The 22,324-nt window shown below is 40.1% G+C and overlaps 1 protein-coding gene across 1 annotated transcript in view; it reads left to right on the top strand.

Annotated features, from left to right (window-relative positions):
* sdk1a (sidekick cell adhesion molecule 1a) overlaps positions 1-22,324 on the top strand; it is a 604,439-nt gene that overhangs the window by 575,489 nt on the left and 6,626 nt on the right. Inside the window, exons 40-45 of the mRNA XM_052021137.1 lie at positions 657-818; positions 9,444-9,569; positions 10,285-10,449; positions 18,105-18,242; positions 19,846-19,966; positions 20,806-20,935. Coding sequence (XP_051877097.1) covers positions 657-818; positions 9,444-9,569; positions 10,285-10,449; positions 18,105-18,242; positions 19,846-19,966; positions 20,806-20,935 — 842 coding nt within the window. The remainder of the gene's footprint in view (positions 1-656; positions 819-9,443; positions 9,570-10,284; positions 10,450-18,104; positions 18,243-19,845; positions 19,967-20,805; positions 20,936-22,324) is intronic.

Here is a 22,324-nt window from a genome sequence, read left to right on the forward strand (position 1 = left end):
CATGCTAGTGGAGAGAGACAAACTGCCCCAGCATTACAGATGGGGGACTTGCAGCAGACTGGCTCAATAGAGCAGCAGGTGTTTCTATGCTCTATGGATATCCTTTGAATAAACTTTACCTGAAGAAATTGAAGATAGGTTTAACTTCAGCCAGTAGTTTAAATCAGATTATAGCAATTTGACAGATTATAGCAACTTGACAGCCTAATGTCATTGAAGTAGCAAAAAATCAGGGACATTGGAAATCTGAAATAATAACAGAAAAAATTGGAAATACTCAGCAGGTCAGGCAGCATCAGCCTGAATTAACATTTTAGGTTGATGACCATGCATGAGGACTGCGGTAACCAGCTCTTAAGACGTAGAGGAAGGTGGCAGGGAGGAGAGAACAGAGGGAAGGCCTATGACCAGGGTAAAGGCAGGAGAGGGGAAATGCCAAAAAGTACTTCTTTCCTTGCCCTATTTTATGCTGTCAATCAATATTTAAATTACTCCCACTGAGTTTTGAATCCATTTTAAGAAGCTGGCCCAGCTCTTGACCAGCAGATTTAAATCGCCTTGTTGTCAGATGCTTGCGTGTTTCTTTGGTTCTCGGTGTAGTTTGTGCAGCACTCACTTCGGGAACAGTTTCTTTTATTTTCTTCCTATTTGTTTAGGTGTGAGTAAAGTGGTGACAGTTGATCTTCGAGGCAACAATCAACGTTGGCTGAAGGTTCGGGATTTGTTTAAAGGAGTTCCCTACTGCTTCCATGTCCAAGCCAAAACCTATACCTTTGGCCCTGAGATTAAGGCTAACATTACACCTGGTCCAGAAGAAGGTAAAAGCTGAGTTGTGCTTGTCTGTCTCACTGGACCCTAGTGTTTATAATAGGTTGAGAGGAAGGGCGGAGGAAGCCTTGGGATATGAAAGTCCTGCTGATATTAACGTTAGCAGGCTGATATTAATATCATTTTAATTTCCTTGTTCCATTTCTCGGGTGAAGCAGGAAAAGCCAGCAGCTCATCAGTGCCGATTTGGAAGATGTTAAGGCTTAGTGAAGGTAGGAGGGGGATCAAAGCCCCAGCTTTGGTGAAGGAGAGATCAGAGAGTGGGAGAGCAGGAGGCTCATCCAAGATTGGGGCAGCAGGACATCAAGCATGAGGATTGTGGAACAGGCTGGAGATTGAAAGAGAGGTTCAGGTAATTGCAGAGCAGGCCAGAGATCAAGGAGAAGGTGTGAGAACTATGGGACAGGTTGGAGATCAATAGGAATCCAGTTACAGGCTGGGAATTATGGAAACAGGGATCAGCCAATCAAAGCAGTGATGAGAGGCCACAGTTGGAAGAAGGAAAGCTGAGCTTTTGGTTGAATGACTGGGGTGCATTTCAACACTGTTGATTCAAGAAGGATGCTCTGAAATGTATTTAGCACTCTGGAACTGCATTTCATGTTCTCATTCCTAATCCCTGGCAAATGTTACATTTAAATCTAACTCCAAGTATGCTGTCCAAGCCTGATTTAATTTTAAATGGAGATGTCCAGTCTCTCCATGGCAGAATATTCAAAGGCCACACAACTGACCACCTTACAAATGGCAGGAGGTATGGAAGAGATGATTTGGGGAAATGCTCCTTAATTACCAATATTAATCCCCTTCCTGTACCATCTCTGGGAGTGAGTCAATTGTGACTGTGTTCAACATTCCTCCAAAAGAAATCAACAACAGTTGAGATAAATCACAGGTATATGCTCAAGTCCAGCTTTGTAATAAAAAAAATGTTTTGAGGTTTTATCTTTTAAGTATTCATCTTCCCAATTGGCAACAATGATTAATCAACATTGGGAATCATACCAAATCCCCTTATAGCACCATTCTTTGAGTGTGTCAGTTTCAAATACTGCTGCCAACTTTGGCTGTATGTGTTTCTGAGATTTGGTCACAGAAACCTGATTATGTAAAACTTACCTGCAGTTTGCAAACAATATCATGTTTGTTATTTAAAGGTATGTCCTCCTGTTGTTAAGTGCCTGTCTTTGTTGTTTTTTTATCTTATGCAAGTAGCTCCAAGATTTGGGAGGCCATCCACAAGCACCCAAAGTACACGGGTGTAAACTGCAGGCATGAAATCCTCATGGTTTTGGATATACTGTGAAAAATGACTGATTTCAGATTAGCAGGGTGGCGACAAACCTGATCATCATTAGCATAATTATCAATAGCTATAACTCAATGGAACCTTTACTACCAAACTCTTAATATATACATTGTTATACATGGGTAGCACGTTCTGCATAACCATCAGATCTCTACAGTTTTAGTATTAAGTAAATGTCCATCCAACTTGAGTACATTGTGCATTTGCTGCAGATTGATGGTTATTAACTATTTGATAAAATTAATTTTTTGTTTGCATTATACTTTTTCTCAGTTACTTCAGAAAATATTAATAGTTCCAGTGAGTGCAGTGCATAAGGTTTAAATCATTTATTTCCTTTTCCACTCATTTTTACACTCCAGTGATATCCACTGACTACACGTACATTCATCAACCTTTGCTGCTACACTTGATCTTTCAACCAATCTTCTAATTTAACAAAGTGCAATTGGGGATTTTTTATTAAATGCTTAACATTTAATTCCCATTACTGCGATGTTAGCAGAATAAGTAATCAAGCTCTCAGAACTCATAGGGCTGTATCTTAACCCCTAATTACAAAACGGGAACCAAAATTAGATAAAATTTGCCCACTTCTGCTTCTAATTGAGAACCATTCTGCCAATAGGAAGCTAGTGTGATGATTTAAGTGCTATAATGAGACTGCCTACCTTTAACTCATATGGATCAGGTTTTCTAGGCTTTGGAAAAATGACAGTGCTGGAGTTAAGCGGAGCTGGATACCTGAGATGATCTTTAGAGCCCTGCAGGTGAATCAGGACAAGCATGAATGCATCCTCACTGGCTGAACAAATTACCCAGTAAATCTCAACCTCTGTTGCAAGCTATTTCCTATCAACTCCAACGCTCCTTCCCCGACTGCCCTGAATTCAGACCTCAAATCAGCACTTGCTTTCACACCGAGAACTTTCTGCTCCATCTGTAACCACCAACAACTCTACATCATGGACTTCCTTCTGATCACCCCTGTCCAATATCAGCAGTCCCCCAACTGCTTTCTGCTTCCTCCCACAACCATCAGCAGAAGCCCAACAGAAACCATTTGGTACACCTGACCACCACCTACTCCCCAGATGAGAACCAAAGAGTCCCCTCAAACAATATCTGCATCCTCAAGCCCGACCACCATTCCCTTTCCCACCAATCGCAATCCCCTGCCCTTCAGCCACCACCCCTCCCCATCAATCATCATCTGCTCCCTCTAGCCGCCATCCCTTTTCCTCCAGCCATTATCCACAAGCCCTGACTGCCATCTCCTTCCATTCCTCCAATATCAGTCCCCTTCCCTGCAACCTTGGTCCCCCTTTCTTTGACCTCTATCCCCTCCCTTCTTGCCTGCATCACTTCTCCCTCCAATGACCCTGCCCTTCCCTCTGGCTGCAGTCCACGCCCCCACTGACCACCATTCCTTTCCCTCTCACTGCCATCACCACGGCTCTGTTCCCCGTTACCATCGCTGCTTCTCCGTGAAGTGCCATTGGCTAAACCAAGTCACCAGCTGACCAACTGCTCCTCACACCATGCAGCATCTGCTCTCCCTGCCCCACTCCCAGTTACATAAGAACCCACTCTGCTTCCACTGGCTACCAGCTGCTCTTCCCTGACAATATATCTGCCTCATCCAGACCCCACCTCTGCACTTCCACTGCCCCCCCTCCACACCCTTTACCTATTCCTATTCTTCTTCCCCCAGCTGCTGTCCTCTTCCAGGATATTTAGAAATTCCATTTGAAAACAATGCCCCAGCATTCCCTTTCTCACCATGCACTCTCCAGCCTACAACTCTGTACCAGTTTTGCTTCTGAGTTTAAAATCTTGCTGAGCATCCAGGGAGGGTTAAAAATGCCCAAATGGAAATTAATCGCAGCTGCTATTAGATAGTCAGCTCTTCTTGGAAGCCACAGAGTTGTTTTCCTCACTATTGGACACTTTGAAGATCATTAAAATAAAGCTGCTTTAAAAAAATGATGAAACAGCAAGAGTGTAAATATTACACTTGGGTGAAAAATATTGATTCAATGTAATTACACACTAATATTTCTTAAAAAATAAACAGCCAAGCTTTGTGGGAAGTAGTTTTCACTATAGGTTTATTTATAAATTCATTTGTATTCAACCTGGTCCCAAGTAGTTTATTTATGGTTTTTACTTTGACTTTTTAATCCCCATGTCATTATGTAACATCAAACCAAGAACAACCTGTGCCTTGAATTGAAATGCATAAGTTTACTAGAGGTGATGCATTGGTTGGTTACTGCTTGAGTCCCAGGTATTGCATAGCATAAACCAACAATAAGGCATTTTAAGCAAAGCACTGAAGACAGAATCAAAGCAGTCATACATTATTTACATTACCTGAGGCATGTCACTCCCCATTGTTGCAAAGTCCTTATCTTGCTGTCTTCTCACCAACCAATGGCAGCAGAATAGAGATGATAATAAATATCAACCAGACACCCAACATATTTACTCCCTTTTAGTCAGAGGTTAATTTATTTTTTTGTATGGAATTTCATTGTAGGAAATGACAGAACATCATCAGCTAAGTTTGTTAATTTGGAAAAGGTGTACAGAACACATTTACAGTTTTGTCATTTCTTGTATAAAGAAGTAACATTCATCCAAACTGAGTTTCAGAAATCAATATTGTTATAGAGAGCAGGAAGCAAAATCCAGAAACCTCTAAAGAGAGAAAATGAGGACAATTAGACTCCTCCAGTCAATTCTATGAGGGCCAATGGAAGATCATGACAAAGTATGGTTGCCCTGAAAAGTTCATCACGATTGTCTGACAACTTTATGACGGTGTGGTGGCCAGAGTAATGGACAATTCCCAGTCACCAATGCACTGAAACAAGGCTGTGCGCTTGCCCTCGCACTGTTTAGTATGATGTTCTCTGTGATGCTGTCTGATGCCTAGCCTCATGAAGAAGATGGAATCAACCTTATATACAGGACTGATGGTGCTCCTTTTAACCCAAGGACACTCTCAGCCGACACCAAAGTATGAGAAACTACCTTAAGGGGCTTCCTCTTTGCTGATGACAGTGCACTCAATGCAAGTTCAGAAGCTGATGCGCAGGAAAGTTTGGACAAATTTGCCTGTGACCTTGGCAACTTGGCCTCACGATTAGCACAAAGAAAACAGAAGTTGTGCACCAACCTGCACCAAGTACCCCATACACAGAACTAGACTCGTGAACTTGTCCACTACTTAAAGCCTCTGACCATTCTTGTGAGTGGTCAGAGGCTTTCAGCAGTGGACAAGTTCACATACCTTGACAGCACTCTTTCAAGATCAGTCGACACTGATGACCAAGTCAACAACAGGATATCAAAAGCCAGCTCTGCTTTTGAAAGACTGAGAAGTGTGGGAACGAAAAGGATTCAGCTTAAAGACCAAGCTGAAGATGTATTGTGCCATTGTCATACCCACTTTACTCTACACGGGAGTCATAGTGTACAGCAGACATGCCAGACAGCTTAACCATAGAACATAGAACAGTTACAGCATAGGCCCTTTGGCCCACAATGTTGTGCTGAACTAATTAAGCTAATGATGCCTAATAACACTAATCCCTTCTGCCTGCACATGGTCTATATCCCTCCATTCTTTGCAAATTCATGTGCCTATCTAAGAGCGTCTTAAATGCCTCTAACGTATCTGCCTCCACCATCACCCCAGGCAGCCCATTCCAGGCTCCCACCACTCTCTGTGTAAAAAAAAAATACTTGCCCCACACGTTTTCTCTGAATTTACCCCCTCACCTTAAATGCATGCTCTCTAGTTTTAGACATTTTGACCCTGAGAAAAAGATACCAGCTGTGTACTCTATCTGTGCCTTCTTTACCACCCTATCAACTTGTGCGGCCAGTTTCAGGGAGCTATAGACTTGGACTCTCTGTGCAGACAGACAGGTCCAGGACAGACAGACAGATGTATTCTGCTCAGACAGGTCATGTGTAAAGGGAAAGTACACAGTTAATGGCAAGACACTTAACAGCATTGATATACAGAGGGATCTTGGGGTCCAAGTCCATAGCTCCCTGAAAGTGGCCGCACAAGTTGATGACCTGTCCATGCTTCAAATGGCAAGACGAGGTTCCAGACGCATATATTCTGTCCCAAACAAACCTCCCCGACATCTACACATTGTTGAAAGAATCACAGATCAGGTGGGCAGAACATATCAGGAGATTGTCAGATGACAGAATACCAAAGCAGCTACTTTATAGAGAGCTGACTGAGGGCAAACGATCATGTAGCGGACAGAGAAAGAGATTCAAAAAGTCCCTTAGAACATCCCTGAAGAGTTTCAACATTGAAAAATACCACTGGGATCAACAAGCACTGGATTGTCCTGTTCGATGTACCTGCATAAAAAGCAGTGATCACTCATGTGAGAAAGCTAGAATGGAGGAGGCAAAAAGGAAAAGGTATCTTGAAAATCAAGAACCGCTGATGCTACAGCATCCCTACACCTCTGTCACCTGTGTGAAAGGATCTTTCAAGCCTAAGTTGGTCTAACCAGCCATCTCCATACACACCTCAACACTAAGGACTAAATGTCATGGTCTTACTCAAGAACAAGTGACAATCAACAATAATAGTCAATTCCTGGCATCCGGTACTGGAATGACATTGACAGAAGTCCTCCTAATCAAAGTGTGTTCATGCATGGGAAGAATTAATTAATGGGGTTGGGGAAGACAGAGAGAAGTCAGACACCTGTTTTTAGATCTATATTTTGAATAGTGGGAAAGGATATATTTTCATTTTATGCAAGTGGAAATTGGACATTTTTCAATGCATAGCAAAATATCTGTAGTCCACATCATAAAGTCTCCTAATGCAAGGAAGATCGTAACACACAAAAAATTCACTAATCCAGTCCCATTTGATACTAGTTTCAACAGTACATTTAAAGAGTACCCTTGAATATATAGCCACAGAGGAATCTAATGTACGATGTTTGTGCTGTGACTAGTACTTTCCGTAAGAGACATTTGCTACCATGGTAAATAGAAATGTTGCCATGACAATTTCTGATTCTATCAATAAACAGCCTTTCCTTTCATCTTCCACCAGCACAGATCAGCTCAGAGGGTAAGAGAGTTTATGAATTTTGTGTGCATAGAACCGGAAATCCTTTTACTAATGTTAGGCTGATTGAAATGGCCATAATTTTTTTTTAAAAATTAACCCTATACAACAACAACAACTTGCATTTATATTGTGCTTTTCAAATAGTAAATACTTCACAGAAGCATTATCAAAAGAGAAGCACAGGGGTAAAAAGTGAACAGATGGGAGATGAGGGCAGTAGTTTAGTATATGGATAGCAAAACTTTGGATGACCTCATGTTTATAAAGGATCAGATGAAGGAAACCAGCCGGTGATGCATTGGAATAACACACACAAGATGCTGGAGGAACTCAGCAGGTCAGGCAGCATCTCTGGAGGGAAATGAAGAGTCAACATTTCGGGCCGAGACCCTTCATCAGGACTTGATGATGCATAACAACATCCTGATGGTGACAATTCATGATACATTGGAATAATCAAGATTAGAGGTAACAAAGGCATGGATGAAGATTTCATCTGCAGATGTGTTGAGGGAGGAAGAGAGATGGACCATGAAACGGAACTATGCAGTTTTGGTTTTGACAGAGATATGTGATTAGATCCTCATCTCTAGATTGTTCATGAAATACATCCCAGATTAAATAAATAGGTGTCACTACTAGTTTATAATTAATTATATCAGCAACTTTAAAACATTGCCAAATTTTAGCCAAACTTTTTTTTAGCCTAGACCACTTTCTCAAGCACAGTAAGGGATGGACAATAAATGCTATTCACACCAGCAAGGGCTTGAATTTGAGAAATGAATAAATAATCAAAAGGTTGCCCAGGCCTCATGCAGGCATCATCATGAGTGCTTCCCTCCAGTTCTGTAAGCTGTACTTCAGCCACATGTTGAAATCAAGACCGTTATCCCTTGAGTAAGTGATGAGGAATGTGTACATAAATCTGAAGAAATGCGATAGATATGACCGTGACTTGATCAAAGTCATAGTTTTGATGATTATAGTGGAGAACAGCAAAAGGGAGACTGATGGTGCAATGAACAAGAACCATATTTGGGCAAAGTTTTCCCTCAAAGGTTGGCAAGATTCAGTGGTAGTTGGAATGGTGTGACATCCCCACCAGAGCTGCCTGCTCACTTTGCTGGCTTCCTTCTGCATTCACTCCCAAAGCATCAAAACGAAGCCCTTTGCAAAGGAGAAAATAGCCCAGCACAAGCAGTAATAACGCTCTAGACTCTAGCTGGGCCGTATGCCAGCTCACAAATGATTCCCATTTTTGTTGGGTTAAATAAATTAGAATGAAAAAAATTGCAGGAGGTCCCTGCAAACCAGTTGAAGAATTATAAAAGATATGGCTGCATCATGTATAATCAGACCCTTCTCAAAATAGAGGATGTTATTACGGTGTCATCTTTGGTTATGTGAAAGGCAGGGCACAAAGCATCATGTTTGATTAGGGACACAATAATTTTGTCACTCCACATACTCATAAACTATAACAGATATTGGATTGTGGAATTTCCACAGGTATCTGACATTACACTGTGTTTAGAAATGGAATTGGTTTATTATTGTCACGTATCGAGGTACAATGAAAATTTTATTTTGTGTACCATTCATACAGGTCAATTCACACAGTGCATCGAGGTAGTACAAGGTAAAACAATAACAATGCAGAATAAAGTGTAACAGCTACAGAGAAAGTGCAGTGCAGGTAGACAATAAGGTGCAAGGTCATAACAAGGTAAATTGTGAGGTCAAGGGTCCATCTTATCATTACTAGGGAACCGTTCAGTAGTCTTATAATAGCGGAATAGAAACTGTCCTTGAGCCTGGTGGTACGTGCTTTCAGGCTTTTGTATCTTCTGCCCATGGGAGAGGGGAGAAGAGAGAATGTCCGGGACAGGTGGGATCTTTGATTATGCTGGCTGCTTTACCGAGGTAGTAAGAAGTATAGACAGAGTCCATGGAGGGGAGGCTGGTTTCCGTGTGTGCTGAGCTGTGTCCACAACTCTCTGCAGTTTTCTTGCAGTCGTGGGCAGGGCAGTTGCCTTACCAAGCTGTGATGCATCCAGATAGGATGCTTGCTTTCTATGTTGCATTGATAAAAATTGGTAAGGTTTGACGGGGACATGTCAAATTGTTTATTCCGATTTTATCTTTTACTAATGGAAGACTTAATATTTTGCACAGGTTCCCCAGGTCCCCCTCTAGACCCCTCCATTAGTGAATCTGCATCTACTGTCACAATTCATTGGGCACCAGGTATGCCTGGAGCTGGACCAATAAAGGGTTATGTGATCGAGGCAAGACCCTCAGGTGAGCAAGCTAATCCTCTTGTGGAATTCTCTGAATGTAGACCTTGACTCACATGCCTTCTCAAAATCGTAAAATGCTGATGCTTTACAATGCCAGATGGAAATTGAATTAAAAGAGAACAAATCTGAGAAAAGAAATATTTGATTGTTATGGTTTCTTTTTTAAAATTCTCCTGCTTAAGTTGAATCCATGCTCTTTGTGCTTTTAGTGTATCTATTTAAGTAAGTGAAACTTCTGAAAGTCATTTAATAACAAAGTAGCCTTCCTTTAATGTTATTTTTAGATTTTATAAGAAAATAAATTTATTGACACCTTCAGAAAAAACACTCTTTTGTCTTCATGGAACCTTAACCAACAATGGGTCAGTGAGGGTAGGTAAATGAGTGAACAGAACTGAGATCAGAAGATTGGAAGTCTGTCAGATAACCATTGGAACAGTCACTTCTTGGGGTCATTGAGGCGTGGTTGAGAGTTTAAGCAATACATTGTCTAAAGTGGAACACACTGAATGTAGAGAGCTCTTCTGAGAAGATGGCATCCTTCTGCCCAAATTACTAATTGCAAAAGTGTGTCAAAATTTAAGCTAAAATAAAAAACAAAAAAATTGTTAAGTATCACTTTTAATGGTATTGAGCCAGACTTGAGAGACATCTTTGTTCTATGGTATCAGTTCTATAATTTTTCCTCATTTTAACCCGAATGATTTCTCATTTAGATGAAGGATTATGGGATACATTTGAGAAAGACATCCCAAGTGATGCAACATCACATGTGGTTAACCGGGATAAGCTAAAACAAGGAGTGAGCTATGAATTTCGGATCATTGCAGTCAATCGGTTTGGATATGGTGAACCAAGTATGCCATCCATTGTGAGATCAGGTAATTAGCTTATTGTTCCAGCAACTGATTGTCCAAATAATTGTTCACTGTAGGAGAAAATTGATTAATATGAGTGAATTCTTCTGAAAACTCTTGTTCAAGTGCTTTTTGGACCCATTTAGTAACAGTTTTACTTGATGTGTCAAGGAAATGTCTTAATTGTTTTGGATTTTGTATAATTTAAATAGGCCCCACACATCAACTGATGTTGAATAAGTTGAAGAGAACATGTAAATGTAGAACGTGTTCAATCAGAACAATGTTCCAATGACTTGTATGATATAAACAAAGCTGTTGGAAGGACTGTCAGATTGCTGATCATAGAACAGAATAGGAGGCTGTCCAAAAGGAAAAGTAGGGGAAATGTAAAATGGGAGCTTTAGGGAGTTTAATAATTGGCATGTCAAATAGCATCCTTTTGAATCAGAATTCTGCTGTCTTCATGGTCCCATATTAAATGCCATCTTAAACCAGCATGAAGGGAATTAAAAAGAAAGGGGAAGCCATGCAGTGAACCATATTGAGACCGACAACATAGGAAAGAGTAGACAAGGTAAAAACTAAATTAAAGAACAAGAGTCCAAGTGTTTGATTCCTGGCCATGTGCAAATTGGTAAGGAAATAACCAGATTAAGGGGTGATAATGTGGCCTGGATCAGATGAAACTTTACCTTCAGGGAAAACTCTACCTAAATTCCGCAAGGACTAGGGTCTGAGTGGGAAGAATGTTTAGGGTAGTCGCAGTGACTTTAAGCTAGTAAATAGGGCTCAGTTGGAAAAGGTAATATAAATTCTAATTCTGAAACAAGCAAAAGACAGGAAAGTACAATCACAGTCAGAACTGTGCTTTAGGCAGTGAAGATTAAGGGAAAATAAAAGATGTAAAATAATTGCATCAGAGGAAGGAAATGTGTGAGTAAAACCATAGAACAGAAAAATAGGCAAAGGTGTGTAACTTGTGTTAAGCATTGTTTATACAAATGCACGGTGTAAGAAATAAATCAAATGAACTGCAGGGGCAGATTCTACTTAGTGGGTAAAATGTGGTAGTCATTACTCATACATGACAGTTATTACTGAGATATGGTTGCAAGACAAGAGTGGGAACTGTGAATGTACCAGGTTATAATGTCTACAAGGGAAACTGACAGACAGGAAGCTTTAATGATTAAAGACAAAATTATTTCAGTTCTAAGAAAGGATATTACAAGGGATTGCAACAAGCAAACAGTAGCAACTATATAGGTAGAATTACAAAATAAGAAGTATTTAAGACAGCAATGGAAGACATGTATCATCTCCCTTGTCGAAGAATACTAAGGTACTCATATAGTACTCATAAGGTACTCCTATTAGATAATCATATGGGAAAAGCAAAGTGGGTTTAATGGGGGATTCTAGTCAAAGTCGAGTTTATTGTCATATGCACAAGTACATGTATGCACAGATGCAATGAACAACTTACTTGCAGCAGCATCACAGGCACATAGCATCATATAAGCACCATTTACAAGAAAAACATAAATTAAACGTAAGTTAAACAATTTTTACAAGAATAAAACACAATTAGAACAAAAAAAATAAAGTCCATTTTAGTGCAAAGTGATCAGAGTGGTCATAATGTTGGTAAACTGTAGTGGCGATTAGGGTTTTGCCAGTTGGTTCAAGAGCAGAATGGTTGAAGGGAAGTAGGTTTTCTTGAACCTGGTGGTGTGGGACTTTAGGCTTCTGTACCTCCTGCCCAATGGTAGCTGCAAAAAGATGGCATGGTCCGGATGGTGGGGATCTTTGATGATGGATGTTGCCTTTTTGAGGCAACGCCTCCTGTAGATACTACAGAAGGTGAGGAGGGATGTGCCCATGATGTATTGGGCAGTGGCCACTACTCTCTGCAGCTTCTTACATTCTTGCACATTCGAGTTGTAGTACCAAACCATGATGCAACCAGTCAGGATACTTTCAACAGTTCATCCATATAAGTTTGTTAGAGTGTTTGGTGACAAGCCAAACCTCCTTAACTTCCTAAGAAAGTAAAGATGCTGGCACGCTTTCCTTATGATCGCATCTATGTTATCGCCAAATTCTTAATTACTATAAACCGAGATCATCACTCAGAAATATTTTCAGGACCAAACTTCTTTACTTCTCTGCAGAGATAGAGAATGCCGTTGTCACCCCAACTCACTGTTGGCTGCAGCTGGTCAGAATCCAAGGGAGTCTGTCTGTGCATTGATTAGCTAGCAGGTTTATACAGTTCGAGTACATGGGAAATGGGGGTGTTCACATTCCATGGTGATCTACAATGTCTACGGCAGTTACTCCTTAATTTGTACTACTTGTTATTCTTGGCTACAAGGATATCTTCAACTGCTCGCTGACAAGTTCTTACCAAACAAAGACTTGCTATTCATTCTTTACACATCCTGTTATCCTGATACTGTGTGCCCATACCCTTACTTCTGTACACCATCTTTTTCAGCACTTTTTAAGCTTTCCACAGCTCTAGCCCTGAATTTTTAACCCTTTAAGCCCTATATTTTACGAAAATCTAATCATCTATGTGCTGGGCCTAAGACAGGTTATGTTAATGCCCAGGAATTTAAAGCTGGTTACTCCCTCCACTGCCAATCCCCCAATGTAGACTGGTGCACGTTCATCCTCCTTCCCCTTCCTGAAATCAACAATCAGTTCTTTAGTTTTGCTGACATTGAGCGAGAGGTTGTTGTTGCAGCACCACTCAACCAGGTGTCCCATCTCGCTCTGGTAAGCTGACTCATCGCCACCTGTGATTTATCCAATAACAGTGGTGTCATTGGCAACTTTGAAGATGGCATTGGAGCTGTGCTTAGCCACACAGTCATGTGTGTATAGAAAGTAAAGCAGGGAGCTAAGCACACAGCCTTGAAGTGTGCCTGTGTTGATGATGAGGAGGAGCTGTTGTTCCCATTCCTCACTAATTGATGTCTCCTGATGAGGAAGTCCGGTATCCAGTTGCAGAAGAAGGTGCAGAGGCCCAGGTCTTGAAACCTGATGATGAGTTTAGATGGGATGATTGTGTTGAATGCCGAGCTGTAGTCGATGAACAGCAGCCTGACGTATGAGTTCCTGTTGTCCAGATGGTCCAGAGCAGAGTGAAGAGCCAGAGAAATCGTATCTGCTGTTGACTTTCATATAAATTGAGATAATTAGACCCAGCTTGTGTCAAACAGATAGTGAACATCTTGAGTATATTGAGGATAGTTTCCTGAAATAGTATGTCCTAGAACCAATAGGAAGTACACAATCACAGGTATTGAGTCAGGTGTAGCTAACATTTTGATGATCTGTAAACATTTGTCTAATAGAGATCATGATATTCATGTTCAATAAAAAGTCTGAAAGGGAGAAACAACATTGTGACCAAGATTCCACATTTCAGTAACACAAGACAAACTGACCACAATAAACTGGACACAACTGACAATGGGTAAATCAATTTAATGTGGTTCAGAACCAGTTTACACCCTGCAAGAACAGGAGGTCTTGGCAAAGGGAAAGCCAAGGATACAGGATGAGGAAAGAGACAAAACAATGCAGAAGATAAAGTTGCTGATGATGGCAACAAGGAAAGGTAGAACAAAAAAGCTTGACAAATGGATTGTAAGAACCTCAAAAAGAAAATACAGTTTAAATGAACAGGTAAATATTGGCAAATGAATTTCAATGTGGAAAGGTGCAAAGACATTCACCACACCAAAGGGTTTGCTCTGAGTCCTTTCTAAATAGTGAAAAGCTACATTCAATGGAGCTCCAATAAGAGTTATTGGTCCGTATTGTTATTATTAAATGTCATGGTCAGGAATGGAAAATAATCAATGGAGTCTTTTTATATTTGGAGAACCAGGGTAGAAGTCATGCTGCAGACATACAAAATCCTGGTTGACCACACCTTGAGTACTGTGTTCAGTTCTGGACACCATACAGTATCTTAGGAAGGATGTAGGGCCCTGGAGGCTATGCAGGGCATATTAACAGAATTATGTCCAAAATTTTGGATAATTTAAGGAGAAGCTATTTTTGTGGGACCTACAGAAACCAAATGGGTTGCATTTCAGTCAGGATGAAATCAGTATTGTTATGGGGAGGTTTGGCAGTGCCGCTGGGGGTGATTAACAAGCTAGGCTAAGGGATGGGACCCAGACGTGAGTTTTAGAAGGGAGAGAAACAAAATTGGATGCTGACAACAGAGGTTTAATAAACAAATCTGGAAGCAGAGAAATAATTTTGGAAACCAGAGAAAACAAATGCTGGAAAAAAAGAAACAAAACAATTCGGCAGTGCTTAAATGTTATGCTTATTGCAAGGAGTCTAAAAACTAAGGGTACAGATGGATATGAGAGTATGATATCATGGCCATTACTGAAATAATGCTTAAAGCTAGGCAGGAATGGTGGCCAAGTGCCAAAATAGCAAAACACTTGCAACAGGAGATTACTGATGAGAATTGGGATTTAGTGCAATAAAGACTATAAATGGTACATTAAAGAAAACTTCTTTAATCAGTATCTAGAAAGTCCAACAAGAAAGGGGGACGTTGTGGACGTAATTTTGGAGACTGAATCTGGGTAAGTGGAAAGGGTAGCTGTGGGAGAGCAATTTGAAAACCCCCATGAAAATTGTGTTGGATTTAGACAACCTATGGAAAAGGATAAAGGTAGGCTACAAGTAAAATTATCAAATTGGTGTAATTCCAATTTTGCCAGGCTAGGATATTATTTAGAAAATATTAAATGGAAACACCTACTCAAAGGAAAATCATTGTCACGGCAGTGGAAGACATTCAAGGAGGAGATGGCAAGAGCTCTGACCAAATGTATTCCCAGTAAAGATAAATGGGAACTCTCAAATTTAGTACCCCATCAATACTGAGAAGCATAGAAACATAGAAGATAGAAGTAGGAGCAGCCCATTTAGCCAGTTAAGCCCTCTCTGCCATTCATTACAATCATGGTTCTTTGCCTATCTCAATATCACTTTCCCATTCTCTTTGCATACCTCTTGACGTCTTCTGCATTTAGAAATGTATCTATCTCCTTTTCTAAAGATGAATAAGATAGGATGAGGTAAAAAAGGAACATTTATAACAAATGCTAAGAGCTCAGCACTGCAGGAAGCCCAGAGGAGTATAGAAGTAGTATAGATACAGAGATGAAATTAAAAAAGAAATTAGAAAAGTGAAGAGGGTGCATGAGAAAATAATGACAGGTACAATCAAGGAAAACCGTAAGTTTGGATTTGTTATAGGATGGCCATACCTGATCAACTAGATTGAGTTCTTTGAGGAGGTGTCAAGGGGGTTCACTGAAGATGCCACATGTGATGTAGTCTATAGGGATTTTTGCACAGCATTTCACAGTTCCATGTGGTAGATTATCGCAAAAGTCAAAGCCGATGGGATCCAGGTGAAAGTGGCAAATGGTTCAAAACTGGTTCACAGGAAGGAAGCAAAGGGTACTAGTTAATATGAAATGTAGTAGATGAAAGACCGCAGTATGTTTCCACAGAGCTTAGCAATTTCTAGGAGGGAATATATAGCCCAATATATAGGAGGGAAAAGCAGAGCAGTGATAGGTGGACAAAAGAGGGAAGGCGGGGTGGGTACAAGGTGGTGATCGATGCAGGTAAGAGATAATAATAGGCAGGTGCGGGGGAGGGGAGAGCAGATCCACTGGGGGATGGGTCAAAGGTAAGGAGAGAAAGGGAATAAAAAGGGGTAGAAAAAAGTGAGAGAGGCTTGGAAAGGGAAGAAGAGAAGGAGCATGGTGGGGGGGGTGGGGGGGATTACTTAAAGTGGGAGAATTCAATGTTCGTGCCGTAAGGCTGCAAGTCACCAAGACGGAAAATGAAGTGCTGTTCCTCCAGCTTGCGCTTGGAATTCTCCTGGTAGTGGAGGAGGCCGAGGACTGACATATCATTGATAGTGTGGGAGGGGGAGTTGAAGTGACTGGCAACGGGGAGATGCAGATCATGGTTACGGGCAGAGCGCAGGTGTTCTGCGAAATGGCAAAAGGGTAGGACTGTATATGTCCTACCCTTATTTGAATTTCCCAAATACATCACCTCACACTTGTCAGGATTAAATTCCATCTGCTAACACTCTACCCAACTTTCCTTCTGATCTATATCCTGCTGTTGTCGTAGACAATCTTCCTCGCTATCCACAACACCACTAACCTTTATGTCATCGGCAAACTTACTAATCATACCTCCTACATTCACATCCAAGTTGTTAATATATATTACAAACAACAAGAGTCCCAGCACTGATCCCTGCGGCACACCACCAGTCACAGACTTATACTGTATATGTCTTAGTTACCTCCTCAAAGTAGTGAGGCAGTACTTTCCCTCACAAAGCCATGCTAACTATCACCAATCAGCCTCTGCCTGCCTTTTCAAATGTACACCAATCCCATCCCTAAAGATTTTCTCCAATATTTCCCTACTACTGACATAGGCTCACTGGCCTGTAGTTACCTGGCTTATCACTACAACCCTTCTTAAATAAAGGAACAACATTAGTTATCCTTCAGTCCTCTGGCACCTCACCTGTGCCTAACAAAGACGCAAAGGGCCCCAGTTATCTCCTCCCTTGATTCCCATCATCAACCTTGGATAGATTTCATCTGGCCCTGGGGATATATCAACTATTATGTATCTCATGGCATCCAACACCTCTTCCTTCTTAACATTGATCTGCTTCAGATTATCCACAGATCTCTTCTCAAATTCACTATCTTTTATGTCCTTTTCCTAAGTGAATACAGGTGAGAAGTACTTATTTAGGGCCTCACCCACATTGCCTGACTCCACACATGGATTACTCCTTTAGTATCTAAGGGGACCCACTGTTTCCATGGCCACCATCTTGCTCCTGATATACCTGTAGAATCTTGAGATTCTCCTTAATCTTTCTTGCAAAAAGTATTTCATGGCCTCTTTTTGCCTTCCTAATTTCTTTCTTAAGGCTTCTCCTACACACTCTATATTCCTCAAGAGACTCCCATGAACCTAGTTGCCTATACCTGCCAGAAGTTTCCCTTTTCCCTGATCAAACTTTCAATGTCCTTTGTCATCCAAGGTTTCTGACTCTTGCCATCTTTGCTTTTCACCCTTACTGGAATATGCTGACCCTGAACTCTTAGCAACTCTCTTTTAAAAGACACCCACTTGTCAGCTGTCCTCTTACTTGCAATCAACTACTCTCAATCTACTTTTGCCTGGTCCTCTCTTATGCTAAAAAATGAAATCAGCCTTCTCCTAATTCAAGACCTTAGCTTGAGGACCAGCCTCAAGCTACGGTCTTGAATTAGGAGAAAAGGCACATATCCCTTTCCATAACTACCTTGAAACATACGGAATTATGGTCACTGTTCCCATTGTATTCCCAGACCGTCACTTCCACCAACTGCCCAGTTTAATTTCCTAAAATAAGGTCGAGTACTGCCCCATTTCCAGTAGGACTGTCTGCATGTTCTCTCAAAAAAAAAAGTTCTTGGGTGCACTAAACAAATTCCACCTTACCTAAGCCCCTTGTACTAAGGTGATTCCTATAAATATTAGGGAAGTTAAAATGCCGAACTATTATAACCATATTACTATGGCTTGTCTTACAGCTCAGGTGGGAAATCCTCCATTTTATGAAGAGTGGTGGTTCCTGATAGTGATGGCCCTCTGCAGCCTCATTCTCATTCTACTCATGGTGTTTGGGCTGATCCTACATGGACAGAACAAGAAGTACAAGAACAGCAATGGTAAAAAGAAACTGCCTTATTGTATGGGGAATTTTAATCATTTTAATCTCTGGTATTATTAAACTGAAAAAGTTCAAATGTGTAATTAATGCTGCAGGACCTTGGTCTCCCTCTTTCACAAACTCCAAAGCATTCACGTACCCTATCTCTACACTCAGCTGGTCAAATTTTTTGAGATTAATTTCCCACTGTACCTCTGCTCTTTAAGCCATTGCCCCACCATTATTCCAAATGTACTTATGGAATTAGCATATCTCCTCCCCATTTTGCTACTTCCTCTAGAATGTCCTTGAGCTCCCTAACATTCCTCAGTTACGTTGTTCAGTTACATGTTGGCTCTCAGTGTCACTATCTGGATTCACATAATCTCCCTGCATGTAGATGACAACATTCATCTGTTCATCTCTTTAAACCTTTATCTCCTTCTGTCACTGTGCTCTCTAAGTATCCTGGAACCTGAACTTTATCCATTTCAGTCTTAGCAGGACTGGTACTTTTGTTTGGTTCTCTTGAAAACAATTTGCTGAGTTTGAACTCACTGAATATTATCACATTTTACTCTAGCCTGCTCTGAGCTTAAAAATCTATGTCAAAATCGCTATGAAATCTATGATTTTACTTCACTCGTACTCTTGAAAACCTTGATCGCCTCCAAGTTTGATTTCTCTGATGTTCTTTCCCTACATTTCAAGCCATTCTTTACATAGATTGCCATTCATCCAGAAGTCTGTCTTTCATCTGCTTTTCATCTTATTTGCACCATTCCTCACCAACCTCATTTCCTCCCAGCTCCTAAGAATATCATATTGAAAAACCTTTTTCATGTTTTCTAATACCTTTTTATCTCTATTTTTATCTAATCTTCTCGAGCTCCATGTTGCATTTGCATACTCTGCTGCCTGATCTTTGGTCTCTGGTGTATCCTGCACTCTGCTCCAGAAGCATCATTGTCCCTTCAAAAGCCCTCGTTTCACTGTGCTTTCAGCTGTCTCTTTTAATTTCTCTCCTACTTCCTGGTTGTGCCACTGAAAAACTATAAAAATGCATGATGTTGGATCTTAACTTTGCCACCATTTATATAAGGAATTTATCCACCAAATCTCCCATTTTCTGGTGTTTGAATTCTATAAATTATAGCATTGAGTGAATCTGTGGTTCAAGATCATTGGGGCTTCACAGACACTGGGGAGGGTCCGGAATTTGTGTTTTATTCTGGATAACGTCAATTTTAAATTGCGTAACTCTAATAGAGGTATGTGATTGAATTTAGACAAATGAATCGTAAAACTTATGTAATGACCTTCTCTTTACTTTCACCCCAGAAGTAGTTCAAAAAAAACTTTAGTCCAATAAGACTATTTTTCTTTAATACCTTAAAATAAAAGCACTTTCTTCTTCACTTGTTCTTCAAATCTTTGTCTTTATTTGAATTATGTTTTCATTTGCAGTAATACTGTAATATTACCACAAGTTTTATCTTGATCTGCAAGAGGAACCAAGGGCTAGATTTTCTGCTATAAAAAATGTCGCAAGTCAATTTAGCCCTCAGCTGTGTATGCCAACAGCAAATACCTCTGGTCACGATTGCTGTCTTATGCTTTAGGTAAAAGTTGTTCGAACGTGGAAGAAACTCTCACCTTAGATAATGGAGGGTTTACTGCCCTGGAGCTGAACAGCAGAAACTTGACCATCAAGAGCAATTTCTGTAAGAAAAATGGCACCAGGTAAGGACTGACACCTGATCACAGCTGGTCTCCATTTATGCTTATCACAGCAGTTACATTACAGTGATGCATTGAGCTTTTTCTCTGCAGGCAAAAATTAAGGGTTTAAAAGGCACAGGCAGGACCTCCTGTAGCAACTAAACATTTAGCTTAACCTTCAGATAGATTTAAAATGTTAAGACACTTCTTTTAAAACAAATGTAAAAACCTGTGGATGCTGGAAATCTGAAATAAAAGCAACAGCTCTAACAATATTATTTGTCCTAAAACATTAACTGTTTCTTCACCAATGCCATTGTTCTGCTAAGTGTTTATTCTGAGACACATTTATATCTAGGTTGACAGCTCGCTGGAATTTTTCTTGCATCAGATCCAAAATCTCTGAGATAAATTCCACTAGGGGATGCCTCCCTGTTTCTGTCTAGAATCTGCTCAGTATAATCTACTCAACTGTCTTGCATTTATACTGCAGCTTTACTATTTTTCATTGTTGCTGCACTTAATGGAGTACAAGTAGTCTCTTAAGCTTATAACAACCTTCACAGGAAACATGACGTTCCTTGGTTTATTTGGGTGTGTCATCGTGTTCTCAGGTAAATAGTATATTGTTTGACGCTGCAACCATCATTTACAAATAACTTATTTACACCTTCACCAATATTAAAATATTTTATTTGTAGTAACCGCCTCATTACCAGCAACATATAGGGCTTTAAATTTGAAATTACATTTTTATGTCATTTACTTATTATAGTGATAAATTAAATACATTTTTAAAAGTGTTGATTGTTGGAAGTGCTAACAATCATAATTTTTTTTCTGCCTCACTTTGTTACAAGGTTTCCACCAAGGCCCAGCCCAGGAGGGTTACGCTATTCTGATGAGGATTTATGTAATAACTACAATGGAATATTACTGACAGAAAGCACCACTTTAACAGAAAAGCCCACTGAAATATCAGAGTCAGAGGTAAATGTTAACTCTTTTGTTTAATTTTATGTCCCTTGGATCTTGTATACCACTGTACAACCAGAGAGTAGACAACATTCACACTCTTGAACTGTTGCTTGAATTCAGATATTTCTACTTTGTGTGCTGAGCTGCCACTAATTTATAGATTTCATAGGAAGAAAAAGAATCTATTACCTCTTATACAAGTATCTTTGTGGTCACTGAACTACAGCTCAAAAAACTTACCCAAGTCCGTCCTGTCACTGGTATTTACTACAACTTTGGAACAAACACTTTTGAGCCCTGGAGATCACAGCTCTTCAAGTACACATCCAGGCACATATAAAATATGGTGAGGGTTTCTTCCTCTACCAACCTTGCACTCAATGAGCTCTTTAGCCTTCCAAGAGTTCCTTGTTTCAACTCAAATCCTTCTATCAGTTTTAAATCTATACCCTGCAGAAAATAATCTATTGCTCTTTACCCTTTCTAGACCTCTTAATGTTATACACCTCAAAGTAAATGTTCCCTCAGTCTCTTCTGTTCCAAAGAAAACAACCCCAGCCTATCCATGGTAACATCCATGTAAATTTACATTGCTCTTTAAGAGAAAATCAGTTAATATATATAAAAAATAAAGAATATATCCACATATTAATCCCATGAACCACTAGGATTGGGCAATAAATAGTTGACCTTTTCCCAAGAACATATTTTTATTGGTGTTGCTACCATTTTGTGCAATTTGGATTGAACAAAGCCACCTTCAGTAAGAACGTAATCAGAAGCAAGACTAAGTTATGCAGCCCTTCACTGTTTCAATATGTTCGTAACTAATCTCGACTCAACTCAAACAGTCATATTTCCATATCATGATTCCATTCAAAAAAAATTGTGATTTGCTCACTTATGCATATCACAGTCAGCACTTGTAAAGTTTGGCTGACAATTATTCAAATCCATAATTGTTAGGGATAAATTTATTGAGCAGTATTTTTAAATCATTAGGGTATATTAGTGCCAAGACACAAAATGCTGCTTGGCACATCAGAGGTAATGGAAGGAAAATTTGAAAGGTTGTTACAGATTCACCCTGCCTGATTTTCCTCTTAAGGCTATACCCAAGTGATATTAAGCATCACATTTTAAAAATGGAAATATACTTCACTGAATCAGTTTGAAACATGCAGCAGGATAGGTCACAGCCCATTTAGTTCCCACATGCTAATAGTACGTAGAAAGACTAACTATAAAGCAATAGTTTGGCTTTGAAATTAAGAGCATTTGTTATTTTCTTTTAGTGGGATTTACCCATTTTTAGTGGGTTGATTTTCTACTATTAGAAAATCAACAGTCCCAGATATATTGCATTTCAGCTGCTTATTCAGCTGTTGTTTAAAACATATG

Source organism: Pristis pectinata, chromosome 8 (assembly GCF_009764475.1).
Source record: "Pristis pectinata isolate sPriPec2 chromosome 8, sPriPec2.1.pri, whole genome shotgun sequence".
NCBI lineage: Eukaryota > Metazoa > Chordata > Chondrichthyes > Rhinopristiformes > Pristidae > Pristis > Pristis pectinata.